Raw genomic sequence first — 21,634 nt, forward strand, 5'->3', positions numbered from 1 at the left:
TTATTTGTATTTTTCCTGTATATCATGTTTGGTATTCATTGGAGAACATTATGGTGCATTGCTCAACCCTAATAGTTTTATTGTTGAGCCATTGATAGACATGGTATTTTAGCCGTGATTTCACGAGCAGTCATCACTGATTATAAGTAATAAAATTTATGGACGACGGATAAAGACGAGGACAAATAGACAACATGGTTACTACACAGCAAAGCTCAACACTGTAGGTGTTAATTCAGCACTGTCAGTAGTAATGAGACTACAGTATATTGTATGGACACCCAGAAAAATGGTATTGTATTTTGTCAGATTGCAAACACTGGGGTGAGAGCATCAGGGGTGCCTCTATTGTCTTTCAGTAAGAAGACCTAAAAGATGTTGTACTTTTAAACGTGTTTAAACTCCGTAATAAGGACCACTGTTTAATGACCACTGATGAGGGGCCACTGCACTTTTGAACATACGTGTCCATTATGCGTACCCTGTGGAAGTAAATGTACTAATGCAGCACTGTTGATTTATAACCCTGGACCTGAAAGTAGTTCACTGTAAATATTAAGACATGACTGTGTTGTATATATTTGTATAAAACAGGTGTTAATTCCACGTGGACAGGACCTTAAATATTGATTGGCTCCCATAGGCTAGTCCGAGTCGCCCTGGAAACAAAACTATTGAGGGTAGACTTTGCCCTGTATGAAGCGTTTGTGGAACAGAGCTACGCTGAAGCCGAGCGCGAAAGGTAAGAAGGAAATGAATTAAGCCAAACATAATACGATAATAACGAAACTTGTATTCGATTACGATCGTTAACATGCCTAAAAGAAATCATAATCGGACAACGCAGCACAGCACGTTGTATCCGCGTAACTATCCGGATAACTGTATGATTAACTTTAATTTAACGTGATTCTGTTTAGTCTATTCTCCTTCTTCTTTCATTCAGTTTCATAAAATCTGATCTGGTTTACACTATATATCACTGATACCAATCTGTAAATAAATAAATAAATAAATAAATAAATGAATAAAAGGCCAAATCCTTAATTTGACTCTGAACAGAAATCAAAGTGCTGAATGAAATAAAACTCAATCAAATGAAACTGGTGAAAGTATTTAGTGTGTGTGTGTGTGTGTGTGTGTGTGTGTGTGTGTGTGTGTGTGTGTGTGTGTGTGTACACATCTGTAACTGTAACAGTCACTGTTTTCACAAAAACAAGAAAGACTGTAATGTGAATAATGTACAACTCTTAACAAATTCCTCATGTACTGTTTTCCATTCTCCTTTATTTACTTAAATAAACTGTTATCAGGTTCCCATTACTGAGAGCTCGTTGGTTACCAAGACTCACATGGAGAGCCCAGCGGTGGTTAACGGGGATCAGCTTCCCCCTCCTTACAACCCCACATACACCCAACCCTACACCCATGGAGCCAGGAATGTTGGGGAGGCTGAAATTTCTACAATCACTCAATGTAACTCTAACGTAGGAGAAGCAGACGGTATGCCCCCGGAATACGCACAGTGCTTCGAAGACGTTAACTGCTTCTCCGAAGCTTCTGTCAGACGAGGTGTGTTGATCTGTGTGCGCTGAGTTAATAAACTGAATGTATTCATTTATAAAACTGTACCATTTCACCAAAGCGGTTCACACGTCCTTAGATAAACGACAGCGCCAGTTATAAGCAGGTCAACCAACTTCTTTAGATTCATATTAATGAAAATATAATCTGTAAATAAAACAAAAAACAAACCAGATTAAATAAAAATGAGGATGCAGATGTTCTAAGAAGTGAAATATATGAATTACATGTGTGTTCAGCAGCCTTATACCTGTGGTTTATACCTTTATCTTCAGGCTTCATCAGAAAGGTGTACCTCACCCTTATGGTTCAATTGCTGATAACAGTTGGAATAATTTGTGCATTCCTCTATTGGTGAGTAACAAGCTGCTCAGGTTAATCATTTGAGTACGCACTCATAAAGTATTAAATTAGCCCAAATGTTAAATTCTCATACCCGTACCAGACTTTTAATATCGGCAAATCTGATAGCCAGGTCTAAGAATTTGAATATGATTCTGTAGTAATGCTTAAGGTTGCTTTTGTCCCCTTTCGACAGGGAGACCCTGAAAATCTGGGCTATACGCACCAGTTGGTTTGCCTACGCCATGATGTAAGTGTTCTACGTTGCTTAAGTGTTTGTGGGTTTGTAGATAAGGAATCATACGTAATATTGATACCAGGCTGTGGGATTATCAGATTATTACCCTAAATAATTGGACTATGATTGGACTGGACATGAGGCAAACAAGGCCGGACTGGGACATGCCTGTAATTTCAGGCTGGGAGTCTCACACTCATCCAGGCCACCTCATACACCCACAACAAAGTTTGAAACCACAGAATTTTCTTTATTAAATTCAATTTATTACACACAGTGTGGCCATCCCATAAAAACATAACCTAGAGGTAGTGAAGCCGTCCTAATTATATCAGCTTTGTCATGAAATCAGAGAAGGAACTCTTAACTACAGTTCCCGGCAGCCACTGCATCACAGTCACATGACCACCTGCACCCTGTCAATTGAGCACTCATGTATATAACCACAGTTTGCACTGCACTCTTTGTCTCACATTCGTCCTTCTTGGCCTTTGTCTCTGTAGCCGTGTTTTATTCGTTAGTTTATGTTGATCTTCGCCACAGTGTTTTGCCTCATAGTCATAGTGTCTTTGTATCTTGTTTGGTTATTTATTAAACTTTAAAATTCTGCACTTGTATCCGTCTCAACCTCCTTATCGTGACAAGCTTACATGGGTCTGCCAAGCTTTTAACAAACAGCAGACGTGCAAACGCTCTACTTTTCACTCACAATACAAGTACATTAAATTAAGAAGAGAGGTAAACAAAAGATCCTCTTTTTTTGTTGTTATTTTTTCATGTACGGGTCACGTCTTTACCAGGTCTGCTGCTATGAACAGAACCGTCTCCACGTTGTTGGAAAACGACGACTTTTTAACCTCACTGTAATTTGTGAGAACAGAATGTAAATTTCTTTTAGTGCAGATTAAAGTATCACGTAACGGCAGTGTGTTGTTGTTGTTGTTTTTTTGAGACTGAAATATACTTAAAATACCTGAGATTCAACCATACGATATTTTATACAAATATATTAAAGCATATTTAATTTCTCTTATTTGACCTGTCATCTCAGGTTGACCCTGAAGTGTGACCCCTGCACCAGCGTGACTGCCAGGTTAAAGGGCAGACATCATTTTCTAAATATCTGTTAGTCCAATAATAACTACATCACGACAATATCTTTTTACAAAAACCCTAACATTGAACATGATGTTGCCTTTTATGACTCATAGCTTGGGAAAGTGTTTGCCATTATTGTTGTTGTTGTTGTTGTTGTTGTTGTTGTTTGCCCAAGCTGTTTTTGTAACTTCAACATGGAGGGCTAAATGACTTAGTACTATAACTATACAGTAGATAACACTGTCCTTTAGCACATTTAGAGCGATGATAGTAATAGTGCTAATGTTTGCCTATGTTGATTAGCTAAGTTAGCGAAAACAAAGCTATAGTATTTACAGATGAGACTGACCTGCACTTGAAGCCCTGAACAGGTCAGTAATTTTGTTACATTTCGGTGCTTCTTTTTAGAAGGTTTTCCTTTTGTGTGCTTTTTCCTTCTCTGCTCCACCCGGTCTCTTCCTCTCCATCCTCGCTCTACACTCATGACTCCGTTCGCCGGAGCTGAGGCCAGCTAACAGATTCATGGTTTATTATTGATTTACTACTGAATTCAGATAATAATACAGTAATATGAAATAAATAATTAAAAAACAAACAACAACAACAAAAACAGCAGGGCAGTGGGCCAGTCTCCGGACGGTCAGTTTTCCCGCTCACTGGCTCCACGACAGCTCAACACAGGTGTGTGTCTGTGTGTCTGTGTGTTTTATTTCCAATAGGGGGATAACACTAGCTCTTGTCATTGTGATTTCCTGCTGTGGTGATGTGCGGCGAAAGGTTCCCTTGAACTTCTTCTTTCTCGGGCTGTTCGTAAGTAGACATCAGCCTGCACCATGTTTGAGAAAATCCTGATGACACACAGGGTACTGTGGTTTTAACTGATCTGTTCCCTTACAGACTATTGCAGAGGGTATGCTGCTTGGATCGGTGACTGTGTAAGTAAGACGCTTACAGATCTACTTTTAGGCCACACTCTCAGATCCATCAGTCTGAGTTCACTATCAAGAGTTGCTCTTATTTCATTTGTAAAAACCTACTACAAAAATCGGTAACGCTTTATAACACTGATACGTAACTCAGAGGTAACGCTGCACGGATTAAGCAGGAACAATGAGTAGTTCTTCATTATCCCTTATCTTATTCCAATTAACTACTAAGTACTTTTAGTAAATTACTCAATTTATAGTAAGAGTTCACAATTAACTAAGCAGTGATTACTGGGTCTTCTATTTCTCCTGCAGTGCCCTCTATTAATGTTGAAACCCTCGTTTAACCTTTTGATCTTTTGTTCAAAGCAGCCTTTTGTTGCCCCCGTCCCGACATTTTTGAGACATGTTGTGCCCATCAGATTCAAAGTTACCTTATTTTTTTCTTTTAATGGTACATTTACTCAGTTTAAACATTTGATTGTGTAAATGTTTTCTACGCTCCATCGTGAATAACATATCGGTTCACGAGATTTGCAAATCATTGCATTCTGTTTTCATTTGAATTTGACACTGTGTCCCAACTTTTTTGGAATTGGGGTTGTACATGATTTTAAATAACATCTCAGTCATTAGTAGAGTTTCACTCTACAGTACGTGTAGAAAAAAAATATGCAAAGCAATATTTTTTATATGATTCTTGTATAACTTTGAGCTGTTATAATGGTACAAAGCAGAGTTGTGTAAAAAAAACAAAACAACAACAACAACAAAAAAAAAAAACTGTTGCTCTTTTAAACAAAGAAAATCATGAGAATCCTGTGGTGGAATATACTGACTTTCAGCTTATCAACGATTACACATTTTTCTTTCTTAAAAAATAAAGCACAATAATATGCCTTAGATGATGTGGTACGTCCGAGCGTGTAAGTGGCTGTGTAAGTTACTATGGAAATAATACTGTTTTGGATGAGCCCATGAATATAACCCTATGATTTGAATTAAAGTGGTACATGAAAGTCTGTGAACTCTTTCGAATTTTCTATATTTCTGCATAGATATGACCTAAAACATCAGATAAGTCCTAAAAGTAAATAAAGAGAACCCAATTAAACAAATGAGGCAAAAATATTATACATGCTCATTTAAATTCATTCATCTATTTATCCAATATTACATATCTGTGAGTTTTCAGTATCTGGTGTGACCCCACTTATGACCCACTTCACTTCAGCAATAACTGTCACTAAATGTTTCAGGTAACTGTTGCTGCACATCGTCTTGAAGGAATTTTAGCCCGTTCCTCAGTACAGAAAAGATTCTACTCTGGGATGTCGCTGGGTTTCCTCACAGGACCTGCTTGCTTCAATTCCTTCCACAACATGTCTTGTCTTGCTGCATGAGCCGCTTTCTCTTGAGATTCAGTTCACGGACAGATGACCTGAACTTTTCCTTTAGAATTCGCTGGTATAATTCAGAATTCATTGTTCCATCAGTGATGGCAAATCGTCCTGTTCCAGATGCAGCAAAACAGCCCCAAACCATGACACTACCACCACCATGTTTCACAGATGAGATAAGGTTCTTATGCTGGAATGCAGTGTTTTCCTTTCTCCAAACATAACACAACAGATTTTAAACAAGCCAGAAGGCTATTGGAAAAATGTTTTGTAGACGCTTGAGACTAAAATAGAACTTTTTGGTTTAGATGGTTTAAAACATTTTTCCATTAGCCTTCTGGCTTGTCCAGATGATGTTTAACACAGAAGGATAGAAATGTTAATTTTTGGACAGCAGTGGCTTTCTCCTTGCAACCCTGCCATGCACATCACTGTTGTTCAGTGTTCTCCTGATGGTGGACCCATGAACATTAACATTAGCCAATGTAGCTCGTCGTATTTATTGTGTAATTAGGACTGCTAGTTTCATTTGTTTTAATAATGTGCAAGATAAAGAACACCACAATCACCAAACAACAATGCACCATAGTCTACTCATGTGAGGAGCTCTCCCAGTACCAGAATCGACCAGCTGCATGTGTCCGAAGGATATCCCGGTGGAGTTAAGAATACAGTGGCGAGGATCTGGAGCCGGGGCGATGGTGAGGAACAAGCCTTGTCTTCCCACTGTTGTCATGGGGAATGTACGCTTGCTGACTAATAAGATGGACGAACTCTCTGCCCTGGTCAGAGGACAGCATGAGTACCAGGAGTGCAGCATGTAATGTCTGATGAAGACATGGCTGAATGGGAAAATACCTGACTGTTCAGTGGAACTAGCCGGCTTCTCGCTAGTTCAGGTCGATAGGGAGAAACAGAGCGGTAAGAAGTCGGGTGGAGGACTTGCTGTCTTTGTTAACTCCAAATGGTGTAGCCCATGGCATGTTATTACAGAGGCAACAATCTGCATGCTTGATGTTGAGCTGATGGCAATCAGGTTGAGACCATACTATTTTCCCCGGGAGTTTTCAGTCACCATTGTTGCTGTTGTTTACATACCACCAGTGGCAGTGGCAGCGTGCATTTGTGACATCATTCATTCTACTGTCATGGACCTGCAGAGACAGAATACCAGTGCACTCTTCATAATAAATGGAGATTTTGATCACAGGTTTCAAACCAACTTTACACAGTATGTAACCTGCAACACTAGAGGGGATAAGACCTTAGACTTGCTGTATGCTAATGTTAAGGAGGCATACAGTACCACCGCCCTTCCTCTCCTCGGCGAATCAGACCACTGTCTGATACAGGTCATTTCTACATACAAGCCTGTTGTTAGGAGATGGCCTATCACCACCAGGAATTTGCAGCCCTGGTCTCTGGAGGCAGAGGAGGCCCGGATAGAGTGTTACATGACAACTTTCTGGGAGCTGTTTCAGGAAGATCATGGGGATGACATAGAGGGTCTCACTCAGTGTATAACTGACTACATCGCTGTGAAGAGTCTTGTCCCCACCTAGAAGGTCCGTACAACAAGCCTCGGATCAACATAGCCCTGATGAACAGGAAGAAGAAAGCATTCTTGGCAGGGGACAGTGACGATGAGGAGTACAGAGACCTTATTGAAAGCTTTATAAGATGGTGCGACAACAATCACCTCCAAATCAACATTGGGAAAACCAAGGCGCTGGAGGTGGACTTCAAGAGGTCCCCCACCCCTGTCGCCGTAAGGGGGGAGGGAGTGGAGGTAGTGGACACCTACAAGTTCCTAGGGGTGCAACTCAATAACAAACTGGACTGGCTAGACAACACCGAGGCCCTCTAGAAGAAAGGACAGAGCAGGATGTTCTTTCGGAGAAGCCTCAAGTTCTTTATTGTGTGCACTTGGCTGCTACGAATGTTTTACCAGTCTGTGGTGGCCACTGTTATCTTCTTTTCTGAGGTGTGCTGAGGAGGTGGTATTGGGACTTGTGGGGCCAACAAACTGAGCAAGCTGGTGAGGAAGGCCAGTTCTGTGGGATGGATGGAACAGGACAGGGTGGAGGAAGTGACTGAGAAGAGGATGAGAGGAAAGCTGAAAGCTATCATGGACAATTTTTCTCATCCTCTCTACAATGAGCTGAGGAGGCTCAGGAGCACATTCAGCCACAGATTCATCCAGCCATGTGCCTCAAAACGTCTTTCGTGCCATCAGCCATCAGACTCCACAATGCAACAACACCCAGTACCTCCTACCCCACTGATTGAGTCTCACAGAAACACTCACTCAACAGTTAATTGCCATTTCACAGATACTGCACATATACAAATAGAACTCTAGCATATGTACATCCACACAGATCTGTTTTTTTTCTTCTATTATTTCTATTGTACAGGTATTTATGGAAATTACTTGTGCTGATGTGTCAATTTGAATTTCCCCTACAGGGGATCAATAAAGATAAAACTTCAAAGGTATCCTATCTTTGTGACCTCGCGGATTATTACACATCTTGCCCTTGGAGTGATCTTTGTTGATCGATGACTCCTGAGGAAGGTAACAATGGTCTTGAATTTCCTCCATTTCTACACAATCTATCTGACTGTGGATTGGTAGAGTCCAAACTCTTTACAGATGGTTCTGTGACCTTTTCCGGCCTGATGAGCATCAACAACTCTTTTTCTGAGGTCCTCAGAAATCTCCTTTGTTCGTGCCATGATACACTTCCACAAACATGTGCTGTGAAGATCAGACTCTGATAGAACCTTGTTCTTTAAATAAAACAGCACACTCACTCACACCTGATTGTCATCCCATCAGTTGAAAACACCTGACTCTAATATCACCTTCAATTTAACTGCTAATCCTAGAGGTACACATACTTTTGCCACTCACAGATATGTAATATTGGATGATTTTCCTCAGTAAATAAATGACCAAGTATAACATTCTTGGCTCATTTGTTTAATTGGGTTCTCTTTGTGTAGTTTTAGAACTTGTGTGGAAATCTGATGATGTAAACCCGATGCATATTTACGCAGATATTTAGAAAGTTCACAAACTTTCAAGCACCACTGTACAGCTGGCTTTACTGTCAGAGCTGCTTTCATAGAAAATTTATCAACACCTCCTGACCATTTCAGATTTGGGAATTCAACAGCACTGTGGCATAATGGCCAAATATATGGCACTGATCTAGATCAGCATTAATCTCTGTGTTTTTCTATGTGGATTATCTTTGCATGTATAACAACTGTTTTTGATAAATGATGATATAGATGTTTTGGAGCCGACTGTAGGGTATTTATATTAAACAGACTCTTTATAAAGAGAATTACAGTGCAAAGACCGACAGAACTGATGAATGTGTGTGTTTTAGGTTCTTTAATGCAGAGGCTGTTCTGTGGGCAGTAGGAGCCACTGCCTTGGTGTCCTTTGGTCTGAGTGTATTTGCAATGCAGACTAAGGTCAGTCACATGGCAATATAAAAAGTCCAATCAAAAAGTTATATAGTTTTCATTTACTTTAATAGATTTTAAGTTTATTAACATTTTTCCCCCCATATCTATTATGATGAAAGCAAACAATATGTTGACCTTTAATTAGGCCTTGCTCAAAACTGGTATAAGGAATGGAGAAATGGATTGACCCTGTGAAGGAGAAAATGCTTTACTTGTCTATAACTAAAATAATAATAATAATAATAATAATAATAATAATAATAATAATAATAATGCAATGCCGTGGACAGAAACTTCTATTTCTTTATTTTTTTAGTTTGTGCTATTACTGAATTCCAGGTGACCATTTTATCACTTCCTTAGCATGCTATATGATTAGTGTGCGAAGAAAGTTGAGACAAAATTGAGACGTTAATTGTCCCTGTTAAGTTAAACACTTCAAAAAACCTGAAATAAAATAGATACACCACTTTCAGTAATACCGAACATAATGGTATACATAGTGTATTGTGAGACATGAAAAATAGTTATAATCGTTATACCATTACCCATAAGCTATGGATAATGATGCCATGAAACATTATTTCTACTTGTGAGAACTACTGAAGGCGAAAAGCAATCGTCTAACCAAGTGATTTTGCACCACACTGTGTGAAACATGCACACGCAGGGCCATTAAAAATCCGAAGGAGATTTACAGAGATGTTGGAGCCACAGTGATGAATGTGGGTCATTTGACTGCAGTGTGTGTTGTTAAATTTATAAAGTTTATAATTCTGAATAAAGTTTGTAATTCTGTAAGGGACAATGAGTATTGAATGGCACATATCGGAAAACCAGAACCTCTGATAATCACCTCTACGGTTTGTGAACCCTTTAGAATTGTCTATATTTCTGGATAAATTTGGTAATGGTAAATCTGGGAAATTTTTCCTCCATTTCTACACAATCTGTCCGACTGTGGATTGGTGGAGTCCAAACTCTTTACAGATGGTTCTGTAACCTTTTCCAGCCTGATGAGCATCAACAACTCTTTTTCTGAGATCCTCAGAAATCTCCTTTGTTCATGCCATGATACACTTGTGTTGTGAAGATCAGACTCTGATAGTTCCCTGATCTTTAAATAAAACAGAACGCTCACTCACACCTGATCGTCATCCCACTGATTGAATACACCTGACTCTAATTTCACCTTCAGATTAACAGCTAATCCTAGAGGTACACATACTTTTGCCACTCACAGATGTGTAATATTGGATCATTTTCCTCAGTAAATAAATGACCGAGTGTAATATTTTTGTCTCATTTGTTTAATTGGGTTTTCGTTGTCTAATTTTAGGACTGAACATCTGATGATGTTTTCGGTCATGTTACTGCAGATATATAGGAAATTCTAAAGGGTTCACAAACTTTCAAGCACCATTGTATGTATGTACACATATTTATATAGAACTCATGACTCCGTGACATTTAAAAAAAAAAAAAATTGCACTTTCCATCAAAGGGACATATGAATAATTGTTCCGACTTGTCCAAACTCTTCTGCTTATAGTGGGACTTCACAGCTATCAGTGGAACACTTTGGGTACTATGCTGGACTCTGTTATCGTTTGGGTTACTCTGTGCTATCATGCGATCCCAGGTAAACAACATGACCTACATGGAAAATGAATGATCAGTTCTTCATATTTCATTTCATCTTTATTTTACTTTACTTTTAACAGTTTCTATACATTGCTTATGCATCGGTGGGGACATTGATCTTCTCGATCGTAAGTGATTGTCCATGTTTTACTCTTATAGAGCTTGGTTTGACCGTGTATACAGCATAATACTTGTCATACATTATTACGTTGAGAGATAAAGTCAGGTAGGAACTATTTTAATTACTAAGACGAATCTCTCACACCTCTGTTTCTCTCCCCTAGTACCTGGTGATGGATACACAGCTAATGCTAGGCGGGAAACACAAATACGCCCTCAGTGCAGAGGAATACATTTTTGCTGCACTGAACCTCTACCTAGACATTATAACACTTTTCTTGATGATACTTCAGCTGATCGGGCTCTGCCGTTAATGCAAATGACAATTAACAACAACAACAAAAAAACTTTATCAAAATCCCTGCACTCTAAATCCACTCTTATTGCATTCTGCAGTACTGTGATTTTGTGTTTATTTTCTCACAGAAAACTTAATATTTATAAAATGTGTACATAAATACATACAGTCACATTAATTCTGGACTACAGTCCTCTCTGAAACTACTGGAACGGCAAGGCCAATTCATTTTTTTTTTTGCTGTAGACTGAGGACATTTGGGTTTGAGATGAAACGATGAATATGAGAAGATAGTTTAAGTTCAGCTTTTATTCCCTGGTATTTATATGTAGATGTGTTAAATGACATACAACACAGCACATTTTGTATCAGACCACACCATTTGTAGGTGAGCAAAAATATTGGAACATGTGACCGACTGGTGTTCCTTGTTACCCAGGTGTGTCCTGTTAGACTGATTGTTTAAAGAGTAAATAGCGCTGAACATCTACTCTTGGTTTTGGCCTTCAGTTTCACCTGTGAAGACTGCATTTGTTGTTAAAAAGGATCAGCCAACATGAAGATCAGAGAGCTGTCTGTGGGAGAAAAGCCCTTTTGAAACTGAGAAAAGAGAGAACATCAATGAGAGGTATTACACAAACATTGGGCATAGCCAATACAACAATTTGGAACGTCCTGAAAAGGAGAGAAACAGCTGGTGTACTGAGCAACAGACACCGAATGGGTCGACCAAGGAAAACAACAACAGCTGATAGCAGAAACATTGGGAGAGCTGTGAAGAGAAAACCCAAAACAACAGTCAGTGACATCACCAACAACCTCCACAGGGCAAGGGTGAAGAATACTTAGAGCGCAGAAATATAGCGGTCAGACGACAAGATGCAAACCTCTCATCAGCAGTAAGAATCAGAAAGGCAGATTGAAATTAACAAAGAAATACTGAGACAAAAGTTTTGGAACCAGGATGAACCTCTACCAAAGTGATGGAAAGGCCAAAGTGTGGAGAAAGAAAGGATCTGCTCATGATCCAAAACATACAAGCTCATCTGTGAAACATGGTGGCGGTAGCGTCATGGCCTGGGCTTGCATGGCTGCTTCTGGAACAGACTCACTAATCTTTATTGATGATGTAACTCATGATGGCAGCAGCAGAATGAATTCAGACATTTACAGCAACATTCTGTCTCCAGTTTACAGTGAAGTTCATCATGCAACGATGATCCAAAATACACGGCCAACTCAACAAAGGACTTTTTCAGGGGGAAACGTGGAAAGTTTAAGGCCAAGTCAATCACCAGACCTTAACCCAGTTAAACAGCATTTCACCTCCTGAAGAGGAAACTGAAGGGAGAAACCCCCAAAACAAACAACAACTGAAAGAAGCTGCTGGAAAAGCAACACAAAAGAAGAAACCGACAATCTGGTGATGTCTGTGATGTCAGTGAGTCGCAGGCTTGATGCAGTTATTGCAAGCACGGGATACGCAACTAAATATTAAGCGGTATTTACTTTCAGTTACTTCAAGACTTATCTGTTCCTATACTTTTGCTCACCTAAAAATTAGGTGGTCTGATACAAAAGGTTCTTTGTTTTATGTTGTTTAACACATCTAGATGCAAATACCAGGGAATAAAATCTGAAATCCGAAACTCTCGTCTCATCTCCATCTTTTGATCTCAAACCCAGATGTCTTTGGTGTACAGCACAAAGAAATGAGTCGGCCTTGCCGTTCCAGTAGTTTCTGAGGGGACTGTACATGCTACCTTGTAACTCAGGGATTTCTGCTGATGCATAATGAACCAATAAAAGACTTCAGATATATCCTGTCATGTGTGGCATGATTAACTTAGAGCAATTATTGATACACAGCAATAAGATTACATAAATAAATAAATAAATAAATAAATGAGAATAGAATCATTATAGATTCAAGGCTTTTTATACCAAATTATATAGGTTAGATCTGACAGATATGCTGGAGTCTCAGTTTCCAGATATTCTTGCCTGGACAGATATATTTGTGACAAGAGTAATGTGGTTTAAAAACTGGGGAAATGGTGGTGCAGTGTTCAGGGTCAATCATGACATGAGCTCGTGTTACTGTCTGTGTTCTGTGTGGAGTTTGTGTGCATGTTCTTGTGAATGTGTGTGTTCATGGTGCTCTGTGATGGACTGGAGTCCCTTCAAGGTTGCGTTCCAGATTCACCACGACCCTGACCAGGACAAAGTGGTTACTGAAAGTGAGCGATTAAAAAAAAAAAGAAGAATTTTGCCAAAATGCCAATGGAATAATAATAATTAAAAAAAAAAAAAAAAAAAGAATCTCTAGAGATATATTCGATAATCTTTATAATTATTCCAAATCAGGCTCATCTAATAATAAGATTTGATAAATTTCCCACATGTATTCACTTGCCAAGCTATTATCCCCCCCCCCCCGCCCCCGTATTTATAGACCATAAAACCCTTCTATACAAATAGAGCTTTTAAGATATCATAGGATTTAGAATATTTAGCAGTTTCTGTGCATTGGCCAATTAATATTCAGGATCTTTCTCGGGCATCATAGACCACATGCGGTATTATATTTTTTGTAAGGTCCACATCACTACTTCATAGATCATGTTCATAGATCACTACTTCATTGTTATATGTCTACACTGATTATACCATACAGCTGCAATATTTATATAGGATTGTGTATGTACATAGGCTATATGTATAATGTGACTGTACATTGTTGTTCATTGTGTATATATATATATATATATATATATATATATATATATATATATATATATATATATATATAGTTTGCGCTTATGTCTATATATATGTATGTACTCTTTATATATCCCTGTATTGTTTGTTCTCCTTACTATCTCTTTCTTCTTCACCTGTCTTGCTGCTGCTGTGACACCCTAATTTCTCCCTCTGGGGATGAATAAAGTATTATCTTATCTTATTGTGAGAATGTGCAGTGTTGGGACTGCTTATAACTGCTCTATGCCGCCCTCTGTGTGTTTAAAGCAGTACAGCAAGTCAGAAAATCCTTCCTGTATTACTGGAGGTTACATGGGCTGAATTCCAAATTAGCACACTACTCCCTCCCTTCGTACACTACACTGCATTAGGAAGTCGTGGCTACTGCGCCCTATCTAGTGCACTACGTGTTCTATCGGGAGGCGTTTAGGCTTCAGCCGCAGAATGCTCGCGAGAACAGACTTGTCATGGCGGACTCCGACGAAGGAGTACACGACCTGAAGAAAACTGCTTCCATAAACCGCAGTGGGAGTAATAACGGGAAGGAAATGAAGACCATTTCCAAATCCGGGTCACAAACTGTGTCTGACTTAATCGCCAAATCGGAATATTGTGAAAAACTCCAGGAATGGATGTGGCAGTATTACTGCGGGTATGTGAGCTGGCAGAGCTGGGTGACCGTGTTTCCTTTTCCTCCTTGTTTTCCAACACAAGCAGCGACTGGGAGCCTGAGAGCGCCAACATGGGGGGTGGATATACCCACCCCAGACCTACAGACCTGGATTAGTCATTCTTCTGCTGTCGCTTTTTCTTCCTTTCCGTCTGTTCCTCCGCCCTCTACCACCACGGCTGCTCAAGGCGCTAGTGAGAGACAGGTAGAGATTAATGGCCAGAGACAGAATCTTCCTGTCCCCCAGAACCTGCAGCAAAATGGAAACGCCCAGCAGCCAGGTACTGAGGCAAGCTTCTCAGATATTAAAGTAATAAACATCCAGTTAAATCTGACTCCAGTCCCAGTTTCGACCAGGTTACAGAGCTGTGCTCTCCCACTACTCCACTGAAAACCTAGTTCTGGCCCAGTCGAGCTCATGTAACATGATGGAAATGGTTATGATTGTTTGTGTTCCTGTCATTCCTGTGCTGTGGATTTGATTTTAGGTCGAGAATATTATATTCCCTCTCCGCTCCACCGCTTCCTGGCTGAGATGGTGGACTTCTTCATCCTCTTCTTCATCAAAGCAACCATCATCCTGAGCATAATACACCTGAGTGGAATGAAGTGAGTTGGGTCCGAATGCTAAGTGTCCGCACTGGCGTAGGGTCAGTTCATTCAAATTTCAAATGTTCTACTAAGTTTACATGCATGTGTGTGTGTATATATATATATATATATATATATATATATATATATATATATATATAAGGAGAGAGAGAGAGAGTTTCTCAGTGACCGTCACTATGGTTATAGGCATCACGCATGAGAAGAGCTGATCCCGACCGCGACCCCGTAGGAGTGTACGTGGGTATTCAAATACTTGGTAAACAGTTTGAGGTGCCAGTGTTCGAATGCTGAAATCACCATTCGGGGACACCTTATAGCCTCCACCTGCGTGAGAAGATCTGTGAATATTTTAGGCAGAAAGTAACGCTGTCGTTGGTGTGTATCAGGACGCTAAAAAAAAAAAAAAAAAAGTCTTTGGGACCATCAGATTATTATAAACCTGCGGCGCTGCCTTGATCGCCTAAAATCCGTTAACCTACCGAGATCGTCGCTCCTCCGCTGTGGTCCAGTAGTTCGAACTTTCATAAAGATTGGATTTAGCCAGAGTGCCTAGGGATACAGGCTGAAATATTGAGCTGTCAATAAAGTTGGCTGTAACGTGAAGCTTTGGTCGCATGTGTACGTCATTTCTCTGTTTGATGTCTGCGGACAACTTTGTTGCCGGGAAACGAGCGAATAAATCGCGGTGGAAAATGATAATTGTGTACACCACAATAAACACTCGCCCTCCCAGTGGTTAACCAAATCGTCAGTATTTGAATATTAAAACGAGGCAGGAGGAATATCACGACGCTAACCCCAGTGGTCTTCCTGTCTCGCGCATAAGTTTTAAAAAATGTTTGTAGAATTTCTTTTTTAAACCAATATAAATCCGCAGATTGCGGTCGCTAATGGCTGGCTGTGCTGCGTTCGGTTTTTTCATCCTTGTCAGTCGCAAACAGTAGCGGTGGCCCAGTGGTCTTCTGTTCACAAGCAGAAAACAGAAGCTGTAGATACCTGTACATTTTGTAGTAAAAACCCGTAGTAGTTTTAAAATGAACCGATTTTGTTTTTTTGTTTTTTTTAAAAATGTGATTGTTGTCAGATTTAACAACCAGCATGTTTAAAAGTGAAACTACTAGGCAGGAGTCTCGGCATTTAAATACATGGTCCTGAAATGTTAAACGTATCCCGTCTGTCCCGTTGACCTCGCACCCGTTTCTTTATCGGTATAGACGCGCAAAAAAACGAAATGTGCGTACGGCATCGTTGCAAAGCTACTTTTACCGAACGTCTTGATTGCTGTCGTGTTGAAGGAATGCTGTATCTATTGGTGTTTTTAGGGACATATCAAAATTTGCATTGCACTTCATTGTGGAAGAAATAGATGAGGACACGTCAATGGAGGAGCTGCAGAAAATGATGCTCGTGGCGCTTGTGTACCGGATATTGGTGTGCTTCTACGAGGTCAGCTTGAATACACCGATCTAATAAAGAGCGAAGTAAATTTGTTGCTATAAGATATGAAATAGTAGTATTAGTATAAAATATGATATCATGATGATTACCCAATATCGTATCAGTTTACCATTAAAGCAGTTATGACTGTCAATGCTATAACAGTATTAATATGATGCCATGTTAGTATTACCATGGTAATGTATACCCAATTATCCACATGCCTGTATGTCACTCACTGTTTAGATTATATGTATTTGGGGAGCTGGTGGAGCCACGCCAGGGAAATTTGTGCTTGGCCTGCGAGTGGTCACGTGTGACACTTCGGTCCTGGTGCAGCCCAACCGAGTGCGTGTGGTGCCTGCGACTAACGTCAGTCTGTCAGCGTAAGTTCTGGGGTTTTATTTAAATATACAGGGTGTAGGATCTTTTTTTTTTTAATTACTAAAATGTACAAAAGAAACATGATTATCGTGTCAGGAGACCAAAACATTCTATCCACTTTAAGAGGAACACCCGCACATTCATGCGGTTATCCAGTCAGCCAATCATGTTGCAGCAGTGAAATGCAAAAAAAAATACGCAGATACTGGTTAAGAGTATCAGTTAATATTCACGTCAGACATCAGAATGGGCGGGAAACCGTGATCTCCGTGTGTTTGACCTTGACTGGTCAGTTGAAGACTGGAAAAGACTGAGCCGGTGATGTTTTTCCAATATTCAACCGTCCAGGGTTGTTTGGGTGAGCTTGTGCCCGCTGTAGCCTCTGATACAGTTCTTGGCAGACAGGAGCGGAACCCGATGTAGTTTTCTCCCGTCGTAATCCATCCACCTCAAGGTTCGTGTTTAATGTGCTGTCTTTTCTGGCCACCATGCCATTGTAGTCACAGGCACTTCCTGTCAGCTCGATCCAGTTTTTGCCGTTTTCCGTCTGGCCTTTCTCATCAACAAAGCGTTTCTACGCACAGAACTGTCTCCCTCTACTGCCGCGTTCGCAGCTCAAACTCGTGACTCTTCATTTCGTATCGCGGACTCGACCTCGACTCGGTTCAGCGACGTCAAACCAACACGGCTCCTCGCATCGCGAACAGTAAACAACATCGCACTTCTTAGCTTGAAATGAGTGTTCGCTATCGATCAGTCGACGTAAAGGCGTGTTTACTTGTTAAATCTTCAACTCTGACTATACAGGACCGTGCATGGAGGAGGAAAATAATAGCTTGATGCTAACAAAGGACAAACGTGGATTTTTCCAACTTTGCATCTCAGAAGTACAAGAGGTTCGAAAATGAAATAATTCGCTCAGTTAGTTCCGACTTCCCGTTTGCGAGGTAAGTCGGAATGTATTATTGTTGTTTTCTGCACCGTTCTGTGTAAATTCTAGAGACTGGTGTGTGTGTGAATATCCCAGCAGTTTCTGACATACTGGTACGAACAACCATGTCATGGTCAAAGTAAAAAAAAAAAAAAAAAAAGATCAGATTTTTCTCCGTTCTGATGTTTGATGTGAACTGATTAAGTGAAGCTCTTGACCTGTTTCTGCATGATTTTACGCATCGCGCTACTGCCACATGATTGGATAATTGCAGGAGTTAGCAGGCGTATAGGTCTTCTTAATCACGTGGCTGATGAGTCTGATGTTTGGATGATGGAGGGTTCACAGTTACATTTACATAGCGCTTTTCTAGACACTCAAAGCACTTTACATAGTATATGGGGGGGTCTAATCAATCACCAGTAGTGTGTAGCATCAGCCACCACACACCAGCTATTAGTGGAGAGGAGAGAGTGATGTAGCCAATTCAGAGATGGAGATTATTAGGGGGCCGTGATGGAGAAGGGCCAATGGGGGAATTTCACCAAGACTATAGGTTATACTCCTACTCTTTTACGAGAAGTGTCCTGGGATTTTTATTGACCACAGGACCTCGGTTTAATGTCTTTTATCCCAAAGACCGGGCTATTTATAATTTTTTTTAAACAGTGTAGTGTCCCGTCACTATACTGTTGCATTAGGCCCCACGCAGACCACAGGGTGAGCGCCCCCTGGTGGCCTCACTAATACCACTTCCAGCATCAGCCTTAGTTTTCCCCATCTAGGTACTGTCCTGCTTAGCTTCAGTTGGGAAACCAGGTGAGAACTGCAGGGAGATGTGTCTCTGACAGGGTGTATTGAAGAGAGCGGGTGTCCGAGCAGGAGAGTTTTAATCTGATGATACAGGAGGAAAATAGATTCCGTAGGGATATCGGTTTTCTTTCGGAACATTTGTTCTCTAATTTGGTGGAAAGTGAACGATGGATGGATAGGAACATGATGGCAGTCCGCCGAATTTTTGTCGCATCGATGGAGAATTCTAGCTACTGATGCAAGGTGTTTGTGTATTCCTTTGGTATTTTTGCATTTCAAATTTGCTCACATCGGACGAGAGTGAGAGATTCCGGAATCAGAAATTCTGATTTTACGGACGAGTGACAAAGGAAAAACCCCGAGTAAACGAGTGGAGAACGATACCCGCGAGAAGAGTGCAGATGCTATCAGATAGCTGCGTCGTAACATTCAGTGTTCACATTTATACACCTCTGCAGATCGGGGCTTAGTGTTTAGCACGTTTGTACCTCGCACCTCTGGGGTAGGTGGTTCGCACACACCCCGCCCCCCACCGTGTTTCGGGAGTTTCGTAAAATTTCTCTGAATTTATTCTGAATGCACAGATCCTGATGATTTTATAGATTTTTTTTTTTTTAAAAAGAACACTATTCTAACCAGTCATTAACCATAAATCGTTATATCTCTCTTCTCTTAGGTCGACCATCCGAGCCCTGAACAAAAATTTCTCCATCGCGTTTTTTTTCCCGGCGTTTATCACGCTGCTCTTTTTCCAGCACAACAGAACTGTGTACGATATTGTGGCAGGGACTATAGTGGTCAAGAGAAACAGACTCAGATGATGTGTGTGGATCTTACCTGCTGAGAAAACAACTCCACATGAAGAACTGATCCAAAGAGCTGCTGGGTCACAGGAGAGAGAGAAAACGAGGAAATCCTTTGAACGGTCGAAGAGAAAACTGTTTGACAGCAAGTATTATTCCCTCCGGGTGCTCAGAGGGAGCGTTTGAATGGTTTGCTGCAGCTTTTTTTTTTTTTTTTTTAATGCCGTTGGCATATACAATGTGAATTTTTTTTTTTTTTTTTTTTAAGAATTTCATAACATGCAGTGAAATGAGTATCATGCAAATCCCAATAAGTGTAAGTTTACTTTGCTAATTACTATATTTAGCATGTTCTGTGTCTGATCTGAATATCAGCAAAGTTTAAACTGGAGTGAATGCACTCCAAACAAGCAAGTCAGTCCAAATGATGTAAACGTGTACGGCTATGAAAGACAGAATAATTCCAGCGTTACGTTTTTTTTTTTTTTTTTTTTTCTTTTTCCAGAACAATTCAGATCAAGATCTTTGCCGCAGTCATTTGGCAAAACATCACAGTATAACAAAAGTTATATATATATATATATAAAAAAAGAAGTTGTTTATTTTACTGATTGTGCCTTTTAATATAAATGTGCGAATAAATTTCTCCGATGTGTAAATTATGACGTGTATTTATTGTTATATTAATCTAGATTTGAGCTCTTTTGAGATTTGCTGTGATTGTGCAAGTCATCCAAACGTTGTGCACCCGACCCCGAAAAGTCGATCCACTACCGTTCGAGCGAATAGAACAAGATGAGACCACTCAAAGAATATCAGGCAAGTACAAACAGCCACAGAGAGACCAGAACACACGCGCACTTTATCGTTATTATTGCTTTGTTTTTTTTTTTATATCTGTTCCTTTATCAATATTATTCTTATTCTTATCTATTCCATCGGTAAACACTAATAAGCTAGGCTCTGCGAGTAGAAAAGGACGTTTCTCCGAAAAAGACTGGAACGGAAACTGAAAGATAAAACAAAGGCAACCTGAGTGAACACAAAATACAGTTTTTAAATGATAATGTTATTTACTGAAGCAAAAAACGTTATCCGATACCAGCTGGGCCTGTGTGAAAATGTATTTGCCAACATAGTTACTAATTCCCCAAATCCATGAAACTGCATTCGTAATCGGGTTCAGCTGGACTAGACACAACCAGGCCTGATTACTGAAATCCCTGTTCAATCAAATGTTTAGAGATAACGACTCTCACTGTGGTTCTTTGGAGTCCCAGAGCCTTTGAAATAGCTTTGTAGCCCTTCCCAGACTGATGAGGAAGAAGGTGATGGAAATACATCAGTCTGGGAAGGGTTATTAAGCTATTTCAAAGGCTCTGGGACTCGAAAGGACCACAGTGAGAGCCGATATCTCTAAATGGAAAAACTCTGCACTGTAGTGAACCTTCCCAGAAGTGGCCGACCTTCCAAAATTCCTCCAAGAGCACAGCAGCTACTCATCCAGGAAGTCACAAAAGAGCCAAGGACAACATCAAAGGACCTACAGGCCTCTCCTGCATCAATAAAGGTCACTGTTCATGACTCCACTATCAGAAAGACACTGGGGAAAAATGGCATCCATGGAAGAGTGATGAGGTGAAAACCACTGCTAACCCAGAAGAACATTAATACTCGTCTGAATTTTGTCAAAACACACCTTGATGATCCTCAAACCTTTTGGGAGAATGTTCTGTGGACTGATGAGTCGAAAGTGGAACTGTTTGGAAGACAGGGATCCTGTTACATCTGCCGTAAACCAAACACCAAATTCTACAAAATGAACATGATGTCTATGTTCAAGCATGGTGGAGGAAGTGTGATGGTGTGGGGATGCTTTGCTGCTTCAGGGCCTGGGCAACGTGCAATAACGGAGGGAAACATGAATTCTGGTCTCTGCTAGAAAATCCTAAAGGAGAATGTCTGGTCTTCAGTCCGTTAGTTGAAACTCACGCGCAACCAGATTATGCAGCAAGACAACGATCCAAAGCATGGGAGTAAGTCCAAGTCCTTAGAAGTTAATGAACGACTGATCTCCAATTTTTTAGG

General features: G+C 40.3%; 2 protein-coding genes across 2 annotated transcripts; both read left to right on the forward strand.

The window, feature by feature from the left end:
- The first annotated feature begins 641 nt into the window (after positions 1 to 641).
- On the forward strand, positions 642 to 12,952 carry zgc:110410 (LFG_like domain-containing protein). Its single transcript, XM_017492233.3, has 10 exons — positions 642 to 742; positions 1,314 to 1,572; positions 1,860 to 1,938; positions 2,123 to 2,176; positions 3,982 to 4,072; positions 4,160 to 4,197; positions 8,990 to 9,077; positions 10,624 to 10,713; positions 10,796 to 10,843; positions 11,000 to 12,952. Exons 2-10 carry the CDS (start codon positions 1,353 to 1,355, stop codon positions 11,147 to 11,149), a joined length of 858 nt encoding a protein of 285 aa, XP_017347722.1. The 5' UTR covers positions 642 to 742; positions 1,314 to 1,352; the 3' UTR covers positions 11,150 to 12,952.
- Positions 12,953 to 14,321: 1,369 nt separating this feature from the next.
- Positions 14,322 to 20,208, forward strand: fam8a1b (family with sequence similarity 8 member A1b). The gene is made up of 5 exons (XM_017479671.3): positions 14,322 to 14,847; positions 15,055 to 15,175; positions 16,501 to 16,624; positions 16,862 to 17,001; positions 19,420 to 20,208. The coding sequence occupies exons 1-5, from the start codon at positions 14,364 to 14,366 to the stop codon at positions 19,562 to 19,564; spliced, it is 1,014 nt and encodes a 337-aa protein (XP_017335160.1). The 5' UTR covers positions 14,322 to 14,363; the 3' UTR covers positions 19,565 to 20,208.
- The last annotated feature ends 1,426 nt before the right edge of the window (positions 20,209 to 21,634 follow it).

The sequence above is a fragment of the Ictalurus punctatus genome, chromosome 1 (genome assembly GCF_001660625.3).
Source record: "Ictalurus punctatus breed USDA103 chromosome 1, Coco_2.0, whole genome shotgun sequence".
Lineage (NCBI taxonomy): Eukaryota > Metazoa > Chordata > Actinopteri > Siluriformes > Ictaluridae > Ictalurus > Ictalurus punctatus.